A 25,378-nucleotide genomic window follows, 5' to 3' on the forward strand; every position below is an offset into this window, starting at 1 on the left:
CTGAGGAGAGTTTAAGAAAGGATGTATTTATAAAGTACGGCCAGCATTCAGAAAATCCACAATGTTGAAGTGTCGTGAGGACAGCAATAGTGGGGAGCGATAAGGTAGGGGCAGTCACTGGAACCCAGAAAGGCCTGTAGCGGTAAGGAAAGGGCCACTTGAAATTGTGGTTTTCAGAACAGACACATAGTATCTTAGTCCATTTGGGCTGCTGTTATAAATATTATAGACTGGGTGGCCTGTAAACAACAGAAATTTATTTCTCATAGTTATGGAGGCTAAGAAGTCCAAGACCAAGATGCTAACAGATTCAGTGCCTGGTGAAGGCCATCTTTTCATCATGTACTCACATGGCGTTAATCCCATTTATAAGGGCTTCCAATGACCAAATACCATCACACTGGGAGGTTAGGATTTCAATATTTAATTTGGGGGGGGGGGACCCAAACATTCAGTCTATAGCACACGGCCACTACCAAACCAAGGCTCTGCAGGGAGGAAACCACAGTAGTAAATATCCAAGCTAACTCTCCTACTTCTGAACGCCTGTCAGTGCCTTCTATAGGCAAACCCCAACAGGAAGCCCGAGGGCAAGGGAGCTCATAAAGGTCCATAAAGGTCAGCCTCCTTGGCACAGAACAGGGTTGAGAAGGGTGGGGAATGAATCTGGAGGGAAGGAAAACACTAGGAACAGTTTATCTGAGGTTGAAAGGGCTTAAGTAACACCCATGTAAACCAATGAGAAGGGAGAAGTTTCACAATTCAAAACTCAGTCCGACTCATTCATCCATTCATCCATCCATGTCTGTGAAGTGCCAGGCATCCTACTAAGTCCTAGGGCTAGAGTAGTAATTTTCAGAGGCTATTCTGACTGTACTTTAGTGAATTGTAGTAAATCATGGGGATAATGGTAATAACAATAGCACATGGCCAGACACCACTCCAAATGTCTTCCCATTAAATGCTCATGAAAACTCTACCATGCTCACGTTACACCTGAGGCAATAAAGACATGGAGTGTTTTAGACTCTTGACCAAAGTTACAGCCTAGTGAGCAGTGGAGCCAAGAATCAAAGAGAAGCCATCTGACTCCAGAGCCCACTCTTAATCTCTGTTTTCTGTATCATAGGTAAATGCTATACCCCAATATTAGACTTCCCATATTCATCAGTAATAGAACCCAAAAATTTTAGCTGGGACCATGGTATTTCACACTACATCTTTCTAGTCTCTCTTATACTTAGATATAACCAGTGGCTGGTTCTGGACAGTAGGGCATAAGTGAAAGTAATTTATACAACCTCCAGGAAAGGTCCTGTTTCTGGTTTTTTCTTTCTGCTGCATGGGGTGCAGACATAATGACAGGTTTCCAGCAGCTGTCTTGGGCCCTACCCAAAGGATGGCAGAGCAGAAAGCTGGAAGAAGTGGGAATCTGCTAATTTGTGAAAATTCCATACCAGTCCTGGCCTGCTATCCTCCAGACTTTTTACATGAAAAAATAAAACCTTATGTGAAGAGCCACTGTTGATGTGTGGTTTCTGTTGCATGTAGGTAAACCTAATCCTATATCACCTTAATGTGAAAAATCACTTTGGTCTAGAAATGTTCATAACATGACATAAGGGTGGGTAACTTATAAAAGCACTTCCATATGTTTAAAAGTCTTTTGGGCTTTATACACACACACACACACACACACACATATATATATATCACAAATTGGAGATTGGCAATTTGGTATGTGAGATAGCTAAATTAACAAAGTACAAACTCACAGGATAATCACTAAAATTTCCATTTAATTTGCATAAGTGCCACTTGAGTCAAATGGTGATATCTAATGTGTGTGCAGGAAGTTCACTTCATAAATCATTCTTATCCTTTGTTTTCCTGAGTATCCATTTGTTTTAGTCCTCACTTCTGATCTCCCAAAATGAGATCTTCCCATGTGCACTGCACACTGTAAAGTCGCAGTAGACGTATAAGCAAGGTGGCTGGTACAGGAAACACGCAGGCCATTTATAACTCACACCCAAACCCCACATTCGAGAGTAACCAGGTTCTCTCTGCTGAGGGTGACTTACGCCCTGGAAGAATCTCTCTTGGCAAGAGTTGTTTTAGGTGATCCTCAATTGGCATTTCTTTCTTGGGTTTCTTATAGGGTCCCCAGGAAACATACTCCTATGACCCATATCGATGGAAGTGTAGGTACTTCCCAAATCAAATTTCCCTTCTGATGCCACAGGCTGCTTCAGGAGTGAGTCAGACTTCAGTCCACCACGTCTTCCAACTTCAGGGAAACACTGATCAAGTTCCCTGTCTAGTATCCTTGAGGCCTTACTCAAAGGCTTGAAATGAATGGGATATACTTACTACCCCTACCTTTTGGGGACAACAGGAGTGGGACTCCAAATGACTCCTCCAAATTCCAGATACTCTCAACTGGGTCTCTTCAATTTCAACTTTTTTTTTTTTTAAATCTTCAAGGTGGATGAGAGGCCAAGAGGCTAAAAGTCAGTTACTGCTCAATGCTTTGCCTGTTCTACATGAGTGATTCAGCACCTCTCTTTGTAATGAAGGAGTTGGAGTTCATTATCTTAGATCTTCAGTCATAACTGAGTAATAGTCTTATTTTACCCTGTTAAACGGGAAACACTCCTCTACCAACTGTACCTTTTTTGCGCACCATTGCCAAAAGTGTCATTATCATCAACAAGTAAACACTGAGACTGTGTCAAGTCTTTATCTTTAAAAATCATCCAAAAGGCTATTCTTATTTCTCAGCAGTAGTTTTGCCCTTGGAAATGCTGGCTGTTTTCATGTCTAGGTGAACTCAGTAGTGCCATACACAGATTATTTAAAGGATCCCAGAGAAGCAGAGAGATCTCCATGCCATTACTGTTTTGAACAACTGGGACTCATGGGGTACAATAGAAAAATAATTTCACTGTTTTTCTCCACTGCCTGTGTATGCTAGCTTGTTTGGGATGGTTCATTCCCTGTCCTGAGATGAGATAAATCTTGGACAAGTGCCATATTTTATTCTGATCACTCAGATAACAAAACAGTCTTGTCACAACAGCAGTCTCGGTTAAGTAATTAATATTGGTAAAGTAATCCCATGAGAGCTTTTTAGTTGTCTAGCTGTCTGAGAGGAGGGAGGAGTAGAGCAAGTGAAGAAGTAGAAAAGCAGCTAACCTTCCCCCTGCCACATACTTCCCTCACAGGCTTCTCTGGCCTGGAGCAGACTCTACGTGGGGGAAGGGGAAAGATTTAAACTTCAACAAAATTCATAATTTTGATGAGATATTTAATTATTGAAATGTGACCAATAGACATTTTATTACCTGAGAGTGACCATAAAAAAATGGAACGAGCACAGATTTTATCCAGGGGTAGAGAGAAAACTAACTCCACAAAGTAGGGTAAATAGACAGTAGAGGCAAACAATACAGGGGGGGTGTCTGTGGGTTTGTGCATTTTGAGCTTCATTTGTTCTTGCTGAAGCAAACTAATATACATGAAATTAAATTCAAGTTTCTTTAAAAGTTAAATTAGGGCCTGATTATTGATACAAAAGAAGAGTTGCAAAAGAGAGTGATGGGGTCCAAACGGTGGACGCCTACTTTCATTCCTGTCTCAAACCCCTAGAAATGACAGAGAAGATATTTGCTAGAATAAACCCACAGCTGCATCAGAAAACAGGGAAGGTACAGTCAGTGGGCCAAAATTTATACAGGATTCCCGAAACCAAAAAGGTAGATTCAAAAGTGCCAATACTGGAAGAGACGATCCAAAATAGTTCCAGGAGAGAAGGCTGGAGCCGATGGCATCAACTCCAAGCTCAGAGATTATGGAGACAGGAAGCATAGGGGGGACCCTGACTCCACAGTCCACTATCCCCAAACATCTTCCTTTCTCCTGATTTAAGTCGTTCTTTGACAGTGACATTTAAAATTACTCCATTTACAAAAATTTCATCAATATGCCTCTTTCAGGTATTTAGATCTAAATACAAGAAGCATCTCTAAGACTGTAGAGGTTAAAACATCATTCTACTGTGTCAAACAAAGAAAAAATATACCTGAGCCAATTAAATAAATGATAATTAAATTTCTCTGATCCAGTGTAATAATATCCCTTTATATTCCTTTTAGGGCCATTAATTATTAAATGCCATAGTTAAGGCCTACTTAGCTATTCTTTATTCATAAAATGAGTATTAGCATACTTTTGTACTATTCATTTATTTGCTATTTTAAAGTCTAAAATGACTGTGATACCGTTAATACTAATATTAGCCTAATTTGCTCATCAATGTTGTCCTCTTAGTTCCAAAATGCCTTGGCATTAATTCATTAGCTGTATAAGAACACTTGTTTAATAAAATTACTTGCTTTTCTTTGACAGCATCAGATGTGCTCTGTACTTAAAATCCTTCTGAATTTACAGGATTCAACATGCACCACTTCCTCAGAAGCAATCTTGTGACTATGACTGTGACATGGCCTTTGGTTCTGAGGATCCTTGGATGAGAGACTTTATAAATGAACAAACAATGACCAAAGTATGCCTGATCAGTTTAATTTGCATGGGACTCACTTTGTTATAGCCAAGTAGCACAGGAACAAAATCCAAATAAAATACCAAAACAAAATTCTGTAGTTTAAAATGCTATTTTCTCTAATAGCTTTGACTAATAAGACTTAGATTAATGAGACAACCAGAGAAGCTCCAGCGGCTTGAATTACTGCTCCCCTGTGAATCTGGATTCCCCATGGTCCCACTTAGCCTCCTGAAGCCTGAGGGACCACTGGATAGGAAATCCTTTTACCACCACTGAAACCCGAGTTGTATGTTTCCAGATTCTTTCAAGAGATGGTTCTACGATTCAGCTCAGGAGCTTCACGGGGCTGCCTCCTCTAGGAAGCCATGTCTGACCTCCCATTCAACCCATTTCAGCTCAGATGCCTTCCCAGCATCCTCACCTTCTCTGTGTCATAGCATCCGTCATACACTTTGCCACTGTGCTCACCCCTATTTACCCCACGAGCTTGTGAGTTCCTGAGATATGGGTACCTTATTTTGCCTTGTGTTTTTTACCCCAGCACTTGGCAAAATAATAGGGCCTCAATGACTGTTGTTGAATATGGTCCTTCCTTCCTTCATTCTTTCCACCCACCCTTCCTTTATCTCTCTTCTTTTCTCTTTCCCTCTTTTTCTTCTTTCCTTTTCTTCTTTTTCTTTTTTCCTCCCTTCCACCTTCCCTCCTTCCCTTCCCTCCTTCCTCCCTCCCTCCCTCGCTCCCTCCCTCCCTCCCTCCCTTCCTTCTCTCCAAGGTACTTCTCAGAGAGCGAAAAGGGTGGAAGTGCCCAAATATTTTTCTTATAAATCACAATATCACAGTAATCTTGCTTTGGTTGCCTTGGGGCATGTCTGTCTCTGACACTCTCTGGCATTGGTGGACTTTCAAAGCTGACTTTCTTGGGCTGTTCTAGTAGATGCTGAAATCCTTTCTGGGAGCATCCAATGGTCTGTTCCATGACACAGGATGCCACTGGATGGACTTAAATGTCTTGCTTCAGCTCCTGTGAATCCAGCCCATTCCTCTCCCATCCCTACCTGAAGCACTCTTAGGCAGGCTCTGAAATGGCTCATATCATCTTTCTCATCCACATGGCCCACATCTAATCCCACCAAGCCTCATCTGGCCCTGAGCACTTACTTATCCTTGCCCCACCAATGATGTGCATGTAGCTAGTTCATGCCTTTCTGCTCTGCTGCTTCAAAGCGACCCCCAGAGCCCTGGGCAGTTTTGCTCAGTGGTTAGAGCATCATCTGGAAGCCTGAAGGGTCCAGGGTTCGATTCCAACCAAGGGCTTGTACCTCGGTTGTAGGCTCCATCCCTAGCCTCGGTTGGGGTGCATGCGGGAGGCAGCCAATCGATGTATCTCTCTCACAACGATGTTTCTCTCTCTCTCTCTCTCTCTCTGAAAAAGCAATGGAAAAAATATCTTCAGATGAGGATTGAAAAAAAAGATCCCCAGAGCCTCATATCTGTAACTTCACCAGGCACCCAAGGGGGTATACAGATGAGACTTACAGCACACCTTTTCCAAAACCCTGTCTCTACTCTCAAACTCCTCTTTTGGTTTCTTGGATTTCAATCCTCTTAAATTCTACATGTGAGTGGTGGCCTAAGGGTACCATCTTCCTTGAGGATATCACCTAAGTGGCCTAATATTTCACTTTGGTACATGAGACTATGGTTTTGTTCTTGACCTTCTGGGGTCTCAGCTATAATGTAGACAAAGAGAGTCCCATCTTAAATATCTTTATAAAAAGACCATGGTCACATTAGCCCCAGCAGCAGCAGTTAAGGGCAAGGAAACCATCAATCAGCTAAACAGAAATGCTGGTAGACCTAAGAAGCAACCAGTCAGCAGCAATCTTGCAAAAAATAATAATAATAAATGCTAAGAAGGCATTCAGGAGGAGAAACAGATGGGAATGGGGCTAGCCAGCACATGTGTAGACATAATTTGGGAAACAGGACAGAGGTTATAGCTAAGATGTAAGAAATCAAAGTCCCACGACATATGCAGTAAGATGTATACAATACCCAAGCCAGAGCAAAAAAAAATAACCAGGCTCATTTTCTGCAAGGATGCAGTGTCAGGTGTTTAAAAGGCCACTGGACCAAGATTGGAGCACCTGGCATTCTAAAAGGAATTTGGGGGAAAGTATTTAAGATCTTAGACTTTGGAGATAAATGGATTTTCATTCTTAATATACTTTCTGGTTGTTTGACTTTGAACAAGTGATAAAGCTTCACTTGGCCTCACTGTCTTCATCTGTACAATGTGGATCACATGTGGTACCTGCCTGGGATGTTTTCCAGAGGATGAAATGAGGCACTGTTCATGCAACCATCTTATTCAATTGATTTTATTCCATCAGGAGGATGCAATCATGAAGCAACTGGATTTTAATCAAGCTGCCCCTTAAATCCCACATGGACAACTAGCCCTTTCCTTTGGCTTGTTGGAAATTTTAAGCAAGTCCCATAGCTTTTTTGGGGCCCTTCAATCTAAAGAAAAATCTCATTTTAGCTATGAAATTTTCCAGTCCAGTGAAGTAATCAAAACTTCTAACTGGTTAGATTTAAGTTTCTCACTTCCCCAGCTCAGTGCTGCTTTAGGCCTACAAGCCTGCAGTGGGTGGGGCCTTGCTCCACTGCTGTTTCCTTTCCAGGCTTCTCTCTGCTTCCCCTGACTCCGAGGTCCCTCCCAGGTCTGGCCAATGGGGAGAGATGAGGTGAAAAGGCATAGTGTTAAATGGCCCTTGCCCTCTTGACCTGGGCTGGTGGCCCTGGACTTGGAGGACATTCAAAATTGACTCCTGTCACGGGGCACATTTGTATTGTTTCCAGAGACTCTCTTACAAGGACCTCCAACTGCAGCTTGCTGGAAGCAGGCAAAGCTCCTCCTGGTTGATTGTAACTCCTCTTGCCAAGTCTTGAGCATCTGCTGGATCTCTCGTGCTGGGTCTCTTCACCCCTTGTTCCTACCCTAATACGCCTTTTCAAGGGTGCTCTGGCCAATTCTTTCCAATGAGTCCATGGGTAAATTCACACACTCACATATCCTTGACCAGCTTCACCGCTTCAAGGGCTGCTTGCTTCTCTCCCCACCCCCGAACCCTCACTCCTCAAGGACATATCCGTTCACATTGGCCTAACCTAGTTTGGAATCTCTTACAGGTCCTGCTTAGGTGGTCTAGCACCTTGCTTTAGGACATATGGTTCTTGCCAAATATCAAGAATGTTCTAGGATTTAGGCCTCTATCAAAATTGCAGGACAAGAGGAAGAGGGACTCACCCATCCTCCTGCCACATCTAGCATCCCACCAGACATATGAAGGTACAGAGGCTCTGTGCCTGTATCCTCTCCTTTTTATACCTGGGACCTTGGGTGAGCCATTTAAAATCAGTAAATCTAGATTTGGAACTGAGATAATATCTTTCTTGTCAACTTAATAACTTTGTTGAGAATATAAGAAACAAGATCAATGAGCAAGTGCCTTATATACAAAATAAATCTATAGAGAAAAATGTAGCCTACTATTAAGCTATGAGAGTAGCAGTTTCATCAAAAATAGTGACTCCTTGGCTATTTTTCCTTCCTATCTAATACATACTGCAAACCTGGTAAAGGAAGGATAAGTTTTCAATGACCATGAACAAATGTCATAGAGAAGGTTAATATCTTATTTATGCATCCTATATTAAACCTGAGGCTTGACTACTGTAATGCATGGGATATAAGGAATGAATATTGAGGTTCCTACACCTACATATTTCACTTCATCTCACTTTCTCCAACAGCCCAGAAAACAAAACCATCTTCATTTAAAAATCAAAAATAAGTGTTTTCAAGGGTCAAAAACTCTAAGTGCATGCCAGGCAATGCCTACCTTGCCCACTTGCTCTTGTCCTGACTACAGCCTTGTGCTCAAAAGGCAAGGTTAAACTGGATTTGAGGGAGTGGGGAAGGGCGGTTGTTGATCGAGTTAGGTATCAAGCTCAAGAGCTCTATACATGTGTGAGCTAATGACCAATGAGACAGCCTGTGCAAAGGAAAGGGGGTAGGGTGGAAACTGAGGAAACCATCAGAATGCCCTTGAGATTTGAGCTGTGAGGCAAGAGGACAACTGAGCAGAGAGAAACAGAGATCCAAGAGAGACTGTGTATTTATGTGTGACAGAGAGAGAGAAAGAAAGAAAGACTGTCTTGTCTTGGTTCTTTTAAATTTCTTGGTTCCATATCCAGGCAGCTGTACCTTTATAATAATTCTCCATTTTTCAGACTATCCTCATTACTCCCTGCCCATTGCAACTATAAGAGGGAGGGAGGAAAAACAGCATGGGCCCAGCAAAGCTAATTTATTTCCATCATGCTGGAGAACAGAATCTTCTAGAACCATTTCCAATGTAGAAGTATGGATCTTCCTTCCTAGGCCTGCCCTATTTAAAACTAGCCCAGCCTTGGGGGGCGCAAAATGTGACACAAATCCAGTTTTCTCAACACTTTCACATCTGCCCTTGTCAAATTACCAGCTCTTTAGGCCCCAAGACTATCCTATTAAGGCTGAATTGGATCTTCAACCAGCCCCAAAGCTCTTAGCATTGTAGGACACATTTTCGGGGGTCTTTGAGGAGTTGAGTTCCTGCCTTATGCAGATTGGGTAGAAACCTAACTAGCCAAGCAGTAACCCATTCACAGCAATTCAAATAGCAATGACTTATGCAATGAATATTCTTTTTGTAATTGGTCATACAAATACTATAAGGATATTAGCATGTTTTAATTACTCACAACTCTGCCACCTTACATACAAAGGGCTTGAAATCTAAGACCTGGGTTCAAACTCTCAGTCATCCACTCCCTAACTGTGTGACTTTGATTGAGTTGCTTAGCCTCTAGGAGACCCTACCCCCCTATAAAACAGAGATAATAATACCTACTTCACATGGCTATTGTAAGGTTAAAGCAGACACTTAGCAAGATGCCATAGCTGCAGCAGTAGTATCACAACAACAATAATAATTTCTTGGGCACTTGCTCTGTGCCAGGCTAAGTTAAGCACTTTACTTGCTTTATCTCATTTTATTTTCCCTATAACCTTTTGAAGTATGCACATTTTAACGGTAAGGTCACTGAAACACACAGTGACTAAGTCATGTGCCTAAGTAACTAACATAGCAAAGAGGATGGCACTGACAAAGTAAGTGTTCCTCCCTTTGTTTTTTCATTTTTCACAAGGGGGAAGATTCCAGACTTAAAGAAATTAGCAGCAACTACTCACTTTGGGTTCATCAGTTCCAAGTCTCCAATATGTTGAATTACACAGTTTTTTTACTTCCTCAGGACCCTCTATATCATAATCTTTGGGATAAGCTTCTCTGTTGTGGTGCCTTAAGAAAAAAATTAAGAATCTGTTAAGAGAGAAAGCTTATTTATCATGTATTGCATTTAAACTTTTAAAAAATGCAATAAAAATAGACTATATTTGTGACATTTTAATTATAAATTTATTGGATTTATGACATATATTTTCCATCTCTTTTTGAGTAATGCTGAGGCTACTTCCTAAAAACAATTTGGCATATGTGGTAAAACTAATATCACAAAAATAATACTTAGCAAACAGCAATTATTCAGTGACTCCAATGAGGTGAATCTTATTTAATAATGTAGATTAGTTACCGAAAGTAAATTCTAAAATAAGATGTGGTAATACTTTAGAAAGGAAACTTGCCACTTTAGAAAATTTCTCTACCATGCATTTTAATTTAATTACAATATTTTTTCAAAATGAGAGCCAGCAGACAGTATCTGCTTATATGAATTTGTAACACATGCTCCTGTTTCTAAACAGGATCTAACTAAAGGAAACTGACAATTAAACATAAGCTAGAAAAAAACAGTTCTGAAAACATGTAGATGAAACAGGAAAAAACATTCCAAACATCTTGTCTAAAAGACTGGTTAGAAATGATAATAAAGAAGGAATTTTAGGATAGGGAAGGAAAAAAGGTGAAGTGGCCTGCAAGAGAAGTAGCTATTTTCATAAAGCTTTCTTGTAAGATAAAGGAAGCTGAACCCAAGTGCCCCTCAAAAGGGGACTTGCTATTAAGGGATACAGGGCTAGAATTGTGTAAGGGGCACTGAGGTGCCCCAAAATTTCTCTACCCATCTGTAGATTTGAATTGTTCCTTCATTTAGCATATGTTTTTAAGTACCTACTACATGCCAGGCATCTTGCTAGGTACAGGGGATGCAATGGAAAGCAAGCCTGATGTAGCCCCTGCCTTCAGTTGCTCACAGTGTGGCAACAACAACAGACAATTAAACAAGAAAAATCTACAACATGCTAAGTGTGGGCACAGGGCTGTGGAAGCAGAACAGCATCCACTCACCTACATGGGGCACCCAACATCCAAGTTAGAAGGACCTTTAGGACCTTACCCTCATCTTGGCCCTTGCATTGCATTCAAATTACACCTTTACCTCCCCACCTCTGAGAACTGAGAGCAGAGTTATGCACAGAACACAGCAGTGAGGAAGCCCAGGTTGGATCCAGTGGCAGAGCTCCAGCCCTCTTGCTGAAGGTCCTTCAAATACTGTAAAATTCTATAAACAACTATGTATATGAATACTAATCGGTCTTCAAAGAATTCTGGTGTACAAAAATCACAACTTAATTTTTCCATAATTTAACTCAATTTTTATAATTTAATAAAGTTCTCATTTTCCAGGTGGAAAACATTTCTTGGTCAGTTCAGGATTCCTTCCAGCTCTAAAGGGTCTGTGTGGTCCCCCGATGCTGAGAATCCATCTTTGCTGTCATCATCTCTCCTTGGCAGCATTTATGGAACATCCTTACTCCTGTGGCTTTCCATTATGGAGCCATGCAAATCTCTGCTATGCCTTCCTGGTCCTGCCGCACAGGTGTTTATATAGACTGGCACTGAGACACAAGGGTGCCACTCTCTAGCCTACCAAGAACTCTCTGTGTCCCTCTCCAACCCGGGTTTCTAGAAACCCAGATGCCGTCCCTACACTGTTTGCCCAGCCCACCAAGCAGACAGGTGTTTCGTGTCCCTACCATCCTGGGCATGGAGGACACATATATAGCCTTGTTCTCCTTGCTACCTGCATTTTGACAGCTCCTCAGACATTATCCTGAAGATACAGGCCTAGGCAGTGATAGGTCCCACCTGCTCTGGGACATCCAAAGCCTTAATTCAAATTTGGGATCCTGAACAAATTCACATGTTCTCAACTTCTCTGCCTGCCCTACTTCAGTTCATGAACTCTTCATCTGCTGTGGGACACAGTAGCGCAGCTCTTCATCTGTTCTTCCAAATCTATGCTGTCATCCTAAGGTCCAAGCTTTTGAACCCCGAAAGCCAAGAATTTGTCTCTGTTGCCTGCTGGGTCATTCTTCCTTGAGGCAATAAAACCAGAATACCCCCCTAAGAGCATAGGAATTAAGGGGCACTTCATTGTACTTTTCCCAGGGCCCATCTCTTTATTGGGTACCTTAGGCATGGTGCCTAGGACTTGTCATGCTTTTTAGGGGCCCCAGAGTGTTTCAATTATTTTTAAATCAGAAAAAGAAGAATGTCATACAGCTGCAATTATATCCATCTTTATACCAATGCTGTCATAAACTATCATTTTTAACATTTTCTTTTTTTTATGAAGGAAGAAACCCAAGTGGGCAAAGATACTTAGTGTTCACAAGAGTTAGAATGCAGTTCTGATTATCCCACCATATACTTCAAGTTTTATTATAACTAGCTTATTACAAAAATACAGATGTTCCTTTTCTTAGAGCAATCTCAGACAACAGTCGAAGCCTAGCATTGAAAGGATAAATCTATAATGAAAGTGTTTCTTTGGAGGACTGAGCTAATGCAATTAGCATCCCCTAATGTCCGTGGGCTGCCCACGAGTAATGTGCGCACAGCCTGCAGGCACCGAGACACACAGCTGAAGGCTTAGACCTCCCCCCATTTCTAAGAGGCTGCCAGCCTGGCAAAGAGAAGTCTACATGTTTAAAAATTTAAAAATTAATTATAAGATTAATTGCCTAACTTTATATTATGTCAGGTGAACATTGGATTGTGTCTCAATTTCCCTGAGATGAACTGAAAATCATACACTGCGGAAACAAATGAATCGATGCATTAAGAATCTCAAGTGAACAGTGACATATAAATGCAAGATATTATTATGTGTAATAATATTGTGTCTATTTACGAATGTTTTAGTTGAGTATTTTTAAATGCTTTGCCAATACTAATTAAGCCTTATAGCATCTTTGTGAGATAAAAAATAATCAAGGTATAATAAGTATATACTTTATTTAGCCTTGTTCTCCTTGCTACCTGCATTTACGTAGGGCCGCCATGCAATTTGCCATGACTTGTCATTTACTCAATAAAAAATTTTTATGAGGAAAAAATGAATATAATAAAATTTACAATGTCTCTGGAACAGTAACTTTAAAAGTTTTGATCACAGCCCCCACCCACCCTGAGACATTTGCCAATATTTGGAGACATTTTTAGTTGTTGCGTCTGGGTGGGGTAGGTTGTTACTGGCATCTAGTAGTGCTGCTAAACATCCTACAATGCACAGGACAACCCCTGCCACAGAGAAATAGCTGGCCTAAAATGTCAAAAGTGCTGAAGTTGAGAAAACTTTATAGAATAGTTGTGTAGCAGACTTAGATCAGCGGTTTCCAAACCTGGGTGTTTCATGGAGCAGTAAAACTTTCCTTCAAAATTTGTAAAACCAACATAAAATTGCCAACCTTTTGCCTTGACAAGAACATTAAAAATAAAATAATAAACTAATGAACAGAATAGACTCAATGACTTGGAAGCATAGATCAGGCTGACAATGTCAGAGGGATGGAGGAGGGCGGGTGGGTGGAGGGGGTGAGAGTAACCAAAGAATTTATATGCATATATGCACAACCCAAGGACACGGACAATGGTGGGGAGAGGGACTGGGGAGGGGGATGGGACGGGGTGGAACGGGTCATTGGGGAGAAAAAGGGACATCTGTAATATTTTAAACAAAAATAAAATTTAAAAATTAAAATAAATAAATAAAAATAAAGTAGAGGTATTTAAAAAAAATAATAAATAAATAAATAATCATCTATCATCCTTAATAAAAATACCTCTATCATCAAAGATAAGTAAAAACGATCTGAATGCTTTAAATGGAATACATTTAGCTATGCAAAAAACTTGCTACATGTCTTTACAGCCTGTACATCACCTTGGATTGGTAAAAAGGTCATTGTTGACCTAGTCTACAGACTGGCTTCTGCTGATAGTAATTTGCCCAGACATGTACGTCACAGCAGCTGGTCAGCAGTCAGTTCAAGGCCAAAGCAGCTTCAATACAGCTACTCCATGCTGCTGACTGAATGGAGAGCTGTGTCTTTGAGGCCAGGCGTTCAGGTGCAGGCTGACTTTCTTTCTGGAGGAGGGCCCACAGGGCTTCCTGGCAGTGGGGCCAGAACCTTCCTTGACAAGCGGCCTTGCTTCTGCTGAGGACCTTGCTCTACCAAGTCCAGAGCTGAACACTTTGGCTATTTCTTTATATGAGGCATATTTATGAAAGACACCTTTAATTACAAGAGACGAAACTTGCTTTCTCTAGTCTACTGTAGGAGAAAGAGTATGAACATAAATAGAATTAGGACTGGGGAAAGGGCTGACAGGCCAGGCTCAGAGCTGCCAACTGTATAAAAGAGAGCTTGGAACCATGACCCCGTTGTCAAAACTGCCACTAAGACTGATGCGAAGAGGGTCAAATTTAATAGAATCTAGTAGGGCAAAGACAGCTTGAGCAGGTCCCATTCTGAACAAATGCCCAAGGTATCCAGTTGGTATACAACGTTCCGCCACCAGCACTACAACCACCTGGACACTCTAGATCCTGTCCTTCCTATCTCCCCAGGCCTAACATAAACCCAAGTCATGCTTTGTCAAGAGGACCTTCTGGGTGTGTTTCTGGGTCCTTTGGGAGCTTGAGATTCCTACCATAAGAGCTGAACGATTCTATATCAAACCAGATCTTTAAGCCCCTTTGAGTAAACACATCCAAATCCTCAAGTGAGTTGCAGGGCCGAACAAACCCAAGTCCAGAGCATACTCAGGGAAGGACCCGCAGCTTCCCTGGGGCTGCCCCAACAGTCAACGGACGACAGGTGGGATTAGGTCATAGGATACTCCTCAAAGGAGAGGGAACCAAGTTACTCTCTAGGGTTTCTATGCTCCCACGTCTATATGTGGAGGTGAGGTGGGGGGTTGCAAAGAAACCAATCTTTATCACTGCTATGCTTTTCACAGTGTTTTATAATTATTCATTAATGAATCTGCCTTCTCATTACATTAAGAGCTTCTTAGACACAGGGTTTATTTTTTATTTGCCTTTGTGATGGAAGTGCCTAGCACAGTCTAACACATTCTAAATGATTTTTAAATCTTAAGTGATTGATTGATCGATTGAATGTTCTTACATTTTGTTACTGTAATCTTAATATAAATGCTGAGAGCAATGGCTTTCAAATGTGTCCATAAAAATAAAGAGTATCCAGCTCACTCTGCAAAAGCACACATAAAGAGGGAGTGATTATGTATATAGAGATGCTAGTTCTTTGCAGCGAAATCTTGTCTCAGGAGGAATTATAAATCTACTTGCTGAATGGAAAAACTGTCAACATACATATGCATAACATTGATTGCAAAGGGGGTTTGAAGCTGAGCAATATCTGACATGAGAACAATGAAAATCTGAGCTGAATACTAGCTTCTGGTTACTTGACAAGAGACACATTTTCTTTGCAGATTTCAAAGACATTAAAAAATATTTAGTTAAGACTCCAGATGGCAGAATATATTAATTTTAAATTTTAGAATTATTAATGTGGTTCATAAGTACTCTTTCAGGCACTGTATTTTCTAATATAAATCTAATCCAAATGAGAAGACAAAGATATCTTTTCTATTAGGTTTTATAATCATCTGCTACCTAGAACTTTAAAAGAAAGTTACCCTCAAAAGTCAGCTGTATTTTCTGACACATTAGAAGCACAAAATCAATAAAATCAAAGACTGCAAAGAAACGTTTGACAACCCTCTCTAAAGATTTCATGGGTAGATGATTTACATACTAAAGTAGTGTTACTTGGTGTACGAATGTACCAACTGACAAATGAAGACTTTTAGAGGTATTTGCAGAATCAGAAGGGAAATCTTACATCCTTGGGAGATACTGTGACATTTCTGAGTTATGAAGAGAGACTTTGTTTTTCAATGTGTCTCATGCTGTATGTTATTTGTTCATCTATAACCATGAAACCACAGAATTTGAAGCCTAAACTGCACTCAAAATAAAAACCACTTGATGGAAGAAAATGAGTAATTTTCTTCACTGAACATATGCTGAGTGGCATGTAAATATGGCCCATTATTATTATGAATTTTCTTCACAAAAAAATCTTCAAGAATAGGAGACTCCATGGAGAATATCAGGAGGGAACAGAAGAAATACAGCAGCAGGAGCCTTTGCCTATCTTCATAGTTTAAACGTTAAATAAATGTTGTCAGTCTGATTAACTGCCAAACATATGACTGTGAAAACAGCTGAAGGGACATGTATTAAGAAGGGTGACACTATAATTGATTATCCCATCTGGGACACTTTTAATGGAAAATGAGGTACTAAGTACACTGGTAGTGGTGAAAATCAGGACTGTCCTACTCAAACCAGGATCAGGACATTCTTACCCTACCTTCAAACAACTGGGTCTCAATTACCTTCAAATCCTGGGCTACTTTTTAGGGTTTCTCTCATCTTCCCCTCCAGAAACAGCTTATATTGACTGGCCAAAGACACTCTGGATGGTGAAAGAGTAGGACTAAAGAGAGTCAGGGTTTTTATTTTTATTTTTTCCTTTTTATAGAATTTATTGGGTGACACTGATTAACAAAATTATACAGGTTTCAGGTGCACAATTCCACAACACATCATCTGTACACTGTATTGTGTGTTTGCCACCCCCAGTGAGAGTCAGGGTTTTTAAAGCATATTATGTATTAATAATTACTTAATCCAAAGACTACCTTGGCATTAGTGGCATGAAGAACAGTTTGCCCCACTCCATAACAAAAGCAAACATCTCATGACCTGTGTATACTCCTGTTCCTATAGTGTTAATATTACTGGCTTAAATAATTTGAATTAATTACTCTAGAATAATATCAAAAGATTATATTGTGCGAGCTTAAGGCCCATTTTAATGCACGCTCTGTGAATGCATGAGTAACTGCATATTAAGTAGATAATACAAGCTTCTTTGGTTTCAAAGCAATTCATTTCATTCACATTAAAAACAAATGAACAAGCTTCTCTTCATGTATAGCACCTAGAGTTAAATCAGTCTTCTACTATGGACACACCTTCACAAATAAATATTGTCCTCCCAGAAATCACTCAAAAGAAGAAAAGAAAATGGAAAAAGCATAAGAAAACTAAATTGTTGGCAAAATCAGAAGTTATAATCCCCAGATTACATTATGTGCAAGGGCTTTATAAGCAGCCAAGATCCAGTCAAAGACAGCTGGGAGAAGTATCGATAAGAGGCAGTAGCAAAAAATCTTAGTAATGAGATTCCCAGAGGTGGGAACTCTCACAATGCCAACCAAATTACATTTCCATGGTTATGTAGATAAACTCTTTCGCCGAACACAATGGAAAATGCTATATTATACACACATACACACACACACGCAAGTGGGCAAACATAGGTTTACAGTTGTATTTGAAACGGTTTGTTCTTGTATTATTATTTATTAATCATTGTATTACAACTGTAAACCTACTTTGCATATATATGTGTATATATATTCCAACATAGTAAAAGCATTTAGGAGCTGAAAATTCAGTAGAAGTTTCCAGGCCAACATTTGGATGAAAGCCTATAACCAAAGGGGTAAGTAAAACTTCAAAACACCAAATCTGCTGATGTCCTCAGGCTGTTTGCCAACAGTGTACAAGAGCAATGGCTTCAGTGCTGGAGGGACAAAAGTCTAGTCCTAGGAGGGGAATTTCACAACAAAGTCTTCCATATGTGATAGATATTGTGCTCCTCAATACACTTTCTCCTTTCTTAGGAATACAAGAGGTTAACATTACCAGCTCCCATTCAGCTGGTGGGGCCTTTTGACTAGTTCTGGCCAATAAAAGATTGAGCAGAAATAATATGTTCCATTTCTGGGCCAAGACAGTGAAAGCTCTTGTACAATCTTCATCTTTTTCTTTCCCTACCACAGCTATCAATGACTTTCCAGATGATGGAGCATCAATCAGCCTGAGTCCCAGAGTATCTGTGTGGAGGCTACATTGGACCTTGTGTGAGTAGGAAATAAACCTTTATGTGTCGAGCCACTGAGATTTTTTGGAGCTGTTTGTTATCACAGATTAAGCCTGGCTATTCAAACATAGAAATTAGTATAAGAAGTGGGGTGGGTACTATTGTCATAAAATCTAATATACATGGCATCGGCTAAAGACCAGGCAGAAGACAATAGGAAACTGATATTAGAGGCTGGAAAGGCCAAACATTTGATAGCCACAGTAGGTGAAGAGTCCAATCATGTACCTAGAGATTGGGAAAGAGACTGGAGAACAGTTTGTTAATTCCGTGTGTGAATTGCTAATGGATCATTGTTTTGCCAAGGTACTTTAAAAAGAGAGAGAGGGAGATAAATTCAGGAAATTGGCTGGTTTACCAGAAGAAAAAGGGAAATACGAGATTCCAACAATTTGGACCCTTGAGCCAATAACGCCTAGATCTCAAACAGTAAGAGAGAAACGGAAATACTTTTTTGAGACAAAATTCCATTAAGGCTCAGGCTGAAAAGTTCATCCAATTCCTAGACCCTCCCAGTGAATTAAGTTGCAAATATCAGCCTAAGGAGCTAGACAAACAGAAGCTCCCAGGGTTTCTGATTTCTGTAATTACAAGTCTCAAAGTGACACTCAAAATGTTATGAGGAGGAAAAGTAAAGAAACACAAGTCTGAGAACTTTGTCTAGAAAGAATTGAGAGGTTAGCAGCTATTGGAACTAACTGTATTTGAACAAATAAGAAACTTATGAAGTTTTTAATAACTGTTACTTCCCAACAAGCCAGGAAATTGCATTTTTAAAATCCTTTATTCAATATTTAAAATATCTTTTGGCCTCCAAACTTCTGGGAACAGGAAATAAGCTGAGAAAGCTGAAAAACCACAGGAAGGTATATTCTGTGGCATCCACTGCAGGTGTGGTCAAAGAGAACAACCAAAAAAGTCACACAAGGGCAGAGCCACGGGCTACGAAGAGACATACAAAGAGCAGCTATTGCCAGAAAGCAGAACCAGCATCTGATCAAAGAACATGCCTCACACCAGTGTAAGGCTCCCCAGCAATGTCTGCCTGAGAGGGTCTAAGAATGTGCGTAAATGACAGTCCTGCCATTTCTATCCTTCCTCTCTCTGAAGAGGGGTAGTTACTGCAGTTACTTTGTCCCTGCCTACCATTGTATACTGTGTAGGTGAGCAGGGGGCAGAAAATTTTATAGGTTTTTGAACCAAGTAGAGCCACAGCTAGACTTAGTAGAGACTGTAGTAGAGACTTAGTAGAGAGACTATGGCATAACATGCAGAGATCTTAGACTTTTGACCTGTGACTAGAGGGAATCTGGGTCATTTTCTTTGGGTAAATAGGTGAACATAGTCTGCATGTGCAAAGAGTGAGAACAACAACTGGTGACCTGCCTAAAAAATACAACTTTGAAGACACATGAAACTTTCATAAAAATTAAGAAAAAAATATTTTTATCTACTTAAAATATGCAAATAACAATGCAATAAAACTAGAAATCTAGAACACATTTTTAAAGAGATCTGTCTTCAATCTGGAAATATTGAAATGCTTTACCAAACAACTCATGAATCGATACAAACTTAAATTGCCGAATTCGTTAAAAGTTCCAATAGAAATGCCACTTATAAGAATCCATAGGATATAGCTAAAGCACTGCCTACAGAAAAATTCAAGGCTTTAAGTATTTATACCAATAAAAATGAAACAATAAAAATAAATAAATGAAGCATTTAATTCAAAAACAGAAGAAGAACAAAGAATCCAAAAGAAATCAGGACAATAGAATAATTAAAATAGGAAACACAATAAATCAGTAAGTAAACAAACTAGACAAGCTCCTATCTGAAAAATTAAGAAGAAGGATGGGGGAGGTACAAAAAAAAAAGAGGGCTATAATATCCATACACTGGGCTATTATTAGGCAATTAAAATAAATGAGGTACTCAATCACACGACAACAAGGATGAACCTTGAGAACATTATGACAATAAAAGAAGCTAGTCACATAAAATCATTATATGATTCCATTCATATGAAATGTACATTATAGGCAAATCTATAGAGACAGAAAGTAGAATAGTGGTTGGCTGCGGCTTGAGGGCTGGGAAAATTTGGAGGCAGCAGCATTTCTTTTTTTTCTTTTTTTTTTTTAAATTTTATTATTGTTTAAAATATTACAGATGTCCCTTTTTCTCCCCAATGACCCGTTCCACCCCGTTCCTTCCCCCTCCCCAGTCCATCTCCCCACCATTGTCCATGTCCTTGGGTTGTGTATATATGCACATAAATTCTTTGGTTACTCTCTCCCCCTCCACTCACCCACCCTCCTCCATCCCTCTGACATTCATCAGTCTCATCTATGCTTCCATGTCACTGAATCTATTCTGTTCATCAGTTTATTAAGTTCTTTAGATTCCACGTATAAGCGAGATCATGTGATACTAGTCTTTTGCTGCCTGGCTTTTAGGGTTAATAAAAATCCAAAAATTGATTGTGTTGATGGGTATAAAACTCTGTGAACACACAAAAATCCATTGAATTATACACTTTAAAAGGGTGATTTGTCTAATATATGAATTATATCTTAATAAGTTGTTAAAAATAGGATAAAACCATCAAAATACAAGAAAATATCTTAAGTCATTAAAGACTACTTTCCATATCTCTGTGCAAATATATTTTGAAAGCTATATATAACATAAAACTTTCTAAGAAAAACAACTGACCAAAACTGTCCTTAATAGAGACAAAAGTCTACACACATAATTTATAAAGAAGTACTAGAGAAAGTTCTCAAAGAAAAAAGAGTTACCCCCCAAAACAGTACTAGGACCAACTCAATATAACCTTAACCCTAGGTCTAATCCTAACCCTAACCATCTACCTAAACTTAACCCTCAACGTACCCTAACCCTACGTCTAATCATAACCATTACCATATCCCTAACCCCAAACCTAAACCTAATCCTAACCAGAGGTGTAATCCTAACCCTGACCATCTCCTTAAACCTAACCCTAAACCTAACACTAACCCCAGGGATGATACTAACCCTAACCATATCCCTAACCATAACCCTCAACATATCCCTACCCTAGCTCTAAAACTAACAGTAACCATCTTCCTAACGGTAACACTCAACATAAACCAAACCGTAGGTCTAATCATAACCCTAACCATGTCCCTAAGCCTAATCCTCAATATAACCTTAACCCTAGGTCTAATACTAACAGTAACCATCTCTTTAAACCTAACCCTAAACCTAACCCTAACCCTAGGTATAATCCAAACCCTAAACATATCAGGAATCCTAACCCTCAACATAACCCTAAGGCTAGGTTTAATCCTAACCCTCACCATCTCCCTAACCTTAACACCAAACCTACCCTAACCCTAGGTCTAATCCGAACCCTAACCACATCCCTAACACTAAACCTCAACCTAACCCTAACCCTAGGTCTAAAACTAGCCCTAACCATATCCCTAACGCTGACCCTAACCCTAACCCTAACCCTATATCTGATCATAACCCAAATCACATCCCTAATCCTAACCCTCAAAATGGCACTAGCCCTTGGTATAATCATAACCCTACCCATATCCCTAACTCTATCCCTCACTTATACCTAACCCTAGGTCTAATCCTAATCCTAACAACATCCACAACCATAATGGTCAACCTAACCATAACCCTAGGTCTAATCCTAACCCTAACCACATCTCTAACCCTAACCCTCAACCTAACCGAAACCCGAGGTCTAATCCTAAACCGTACAACATCCATAAACCTAACTGTAAACTTAACCCTAACCCTAGGACTAAAACTAACCCTAAAAATATCCCTAAACCTAACCATAAATTGAACCATAACCCTAGGTCTACACCTAACCCTAACCATATCCCAAACCATGACCCTCAACATAACCATAAACCTAACGGTAATACTCAACATCTCCCTAAACATCTCTCTAAACATAACCCTAACCCAAGGTCGAATTCTAAACCTAACCGTATCCTGAACCCGAACCATAAACCTAACCCTAATCCTATATCTAATCATAACCCTAGCCATATCCCTAAACCTAACCCTCAACATAACCCTAACCAGTGGCCTAATCCTCAACATAACCATATACATAACCCTAACACTAAACCTAAACTTAAGCCTAGGTCTAAACCTAACCCAAACCATATCCCAAAACTTAACCCTCAACATAAACCTAACCCTAGGTCTAATCCTAACAGTAACCATCTCCCTAACCCTAACCCTTAAACCTAAACCTAACACTAGGTCTAATCCTACCCCTAACCATATCCCTAACCCTAACCCTAAACCTAACCCAAACCCTAGGTCTAATCTTAAACTTAACAATAACCCGAAACCTAACTCTAAACATAACCCTAACCCTAGGTTTAATCCTAACAGTAACCATCTCCCTAGCCCTAACACACAACATAACCCTAACCCTAGGTCTAATCATAACCCTAAACGACTGCATAGTCCTAGAGCCCAACATAACCCTAACCGTAGGTCTAATCCTAACCCTAACCATCCTCCTAAGCCTAGTCCTCAACATTACCCTAACCCTAGGTCTACTCCTAACCCTAACCATAATCCTAACCCTAAACCTCAACATAACCCTAACCCTAGGTATGATCCTAACCCTAACAATCTCCCAAGACATAACCCTAAACCTAAACCTAACCCTAACCCTAGGTCTAATATTAACCCTAACCATATCCCCAACCCTAAACCCCGAAATAACCCTAGGCCTAGGTTTAATCCTAACAGTAACCATAGCCCTAATCCTAACCCAAAACCTTAACGTAACCCTAGGTCGAATCCTAAACCTAACCATATCTCTAACCCTAACCCTCAAAATAACCCTAAGCATAGATCTAAACCTAACCCTAACCATCTCCCTAGAACTAACCCTAAAACTAACCCTAACCCTACAACTAATCCTAACCCTAACCATATCCCAAACCCTAACCCTAAACCTAACCCTAACCCTAGGTCAAATCCTAACTCTAACCGTATCCCTAACTCTAACCCTCAACACAACCCTAACCCTAAGTCAAATCCTAACAGTAACTATCTCCCTAATCCTAACCCTAAACCCAAACCTAACCTTAGGTATAATCCCAACCCTAACCATATCTCTAATCCTAACCCTCAACATAACCCGAACACTAGGTCTAATCCCAACCTTAACTATATACCTAATCCTAACCGCAAACCTAACACTAGCCTTAGGTAAAATGCTATCCCTAACAATATACAACACTCTAACCCTAACTTAACCCTAACCCTAGGACTACTCTTAACACTAACCATATCCCCAACACAAACCCTCACCTAACACTAAGCCTAGGTCTAATAATAACCCTACAACATCCCAAAAACAAACCCGCAACCTAACCCTAACCCCAGGTCAAATCCAAACCCTAACCATATCCATAAAGCTAAACCTCAACATAACCCTAATCCTAGGTCTAATCATAAACCAAACCAACACCACAACCCCTAAAGCAAACCCAAACCCTAGGTCTAATCTTAACATTTAAAATAACCATAAACCTAACCCTGAACATAACGCTAAACCTAGGTTTAATCCTAAGAGTAACCATCTCCCTAGCCCTAACACTCAACATAAACCTAACCCTATGTATAATCATAACCCAAAAAGTCGGCCTAGCCTTAGACCTTAACATAACCCTAACCCCAGGTCTAATCCTAACACTAACCATCCTACAAACCCTAGCCCTCAACATAACCCAAACCCTACGACTCATCCTAACCATAACCATCCTCCCAATCCTACATCTAAACATAACCCTAACCCTAGGTCTGATCCTAACGCTAACCATCTCTCTCACGCTACCCCTCAACATAACCCTAATGCTAGGTCTAATCGTAACCCTAATGTCTGCCTACACTGAGCGCTCTACATAACCCTAAGCCTAGGTCTAATCCAGACCCTAAACATCCTCGTAACCCTAACTCACAAAAAAATACTAACCCTAGCTCTAATCCTAACCCTAAACATCCTCCTAATGTTAACCTTCAACATAGCCCTAAGCTGAAATTTAATACAAATTGTAAACATCCTCCAAAACTTAGTACTCAAACCTAACACTGACCCTAGGACAATCCAAATCCTAACCATCTCTCTGACCCTACCCCTAAACATAACCCTAACCCTAGGCCCAATCCGAACCCTAACCATTTCTCTAACCCTCACCCTGAACATAACCCTAACCCTAGATCCATTCCTAACCCTAACCATCTCTCTAACCCTCGCCCTCAACTTAACCCAAACCTTAGGTACAATCGTAACCCTAACCATCTCTGTAAATCTCCCGCTCAAATGACCCTAACCCAAGGCCGAAACCTAACCCTAACCATCTTTCTAACCCTAGCCCTCAACATAACCCTAACCCTAGGTCTAATGTAAACCCTAACCATCCTCATAACCCTAGCCATGTACATAACCCTAACCCTAGGTCCACTCCTAAACTTAACCATCACTCTAACCCTAGCCCTCAACATAACCCTAACACTAGGTCCAATCCTAACCCTAACAATCTCTCCAATCCTAGCCCTCAACATAACCCTAACCCTAGGTGCAATCCTAACCCTAACCCTCTCTCTAAACCTAGCCCTCAACATAACCCTAACCCTAGGTCCAATCCGAACGCGAACAGTCTCTCTAACCACAGCCCTCAACATAACCCTAACCCTAAATCCAATCCGAACCCGAACTGTCACAATGACCACACCCCTCAATATAACCCTAACCTTAGGTCCAATCCGAACTCGAACCGTCTCTCTAACCCCAGCCCTCAACGTAACCCTATACCTAGGTCCAATCCGAACCCGAACTGTCTCTCTAACCCTAGCCCTCAACATAACCCTAACCCTAGGTCCAATCCGAACCCGAACCGTCTCTCTAACGCTAGCCCTACACATAACCCTAACCCTAGCTCCACTCCGAACCGGAACCGTCTCTCTACCCCAGCCCTCAACATAACCCTAACCCTAGGTCCAATCCCAACCGGAACCGTCCCTCTAACCACATCCTCAACATAAACCTTACCCTAGGTCCAATCCGAACCCGAACCGTCTCTCTAACCCCAGCCCTCAACATACCCCTAAACCTAGGTCCAATCCGAACACGAACCGTCTCTCTAACCCCAGCCGTCAACATAACCCTAACCCTAGGTCCAATCCGAACCCGAACCGTCTGCTAACCCCAGCCCTCAACATAACCATAACACTAGGTCCAATCCGAACCCGAACCGTCTCTCTAACCCCAGCCCTCAACATAACCCTAACCCTAGGTCCAATCCGAACCC

At 40.6% G+C, this 25,378-nt stretch overlaps 1 protein-coding gene across 3 annotated transcripts in view; it reads right to left on the minus strand.

The window, feature by feature from the left end:
* CFAP95 (cilia and flagella associated protein 95) overlaps positions 1 to 25,378 on the minus strand; it is a 117,852-nt gene that overhangs the window by 79,574 nt on the left and 12,900 nt on the right. For 2 of the 3 annotated variants that reach the window (XM_081151824.1, XM_081151823.1), the window contains exon 2: positions 9,867 to 9,975. The exons of the other annotated variant lie outside the window; for it this stretch is intronic. In XM_081151824.1, coding sequence (XP_081007950.1) covers positions 9,867 to 9,975 — 109 coding nt within the window. The remainder of the gene's footprint in view (positions 1 to 9,866; positions 9,976 to 25,378) is intronic. 3 annotated transcript variants of the gene reach the window in all.

The sequence above is a fragment of the Miniopterus schreibersii genome (genome assembly GCF_964146895.1).
Source record: "Miniopterus schreibersii genome assembly, chromosome: 11".
NCBI classification, from domain to species: domain Eukaryota; kingdom Metazoa; phylum Chordata; class Mammalia; order Chiroptera; family Miniopteridae; genus Miniopterus; species Miniopterus schreibersii.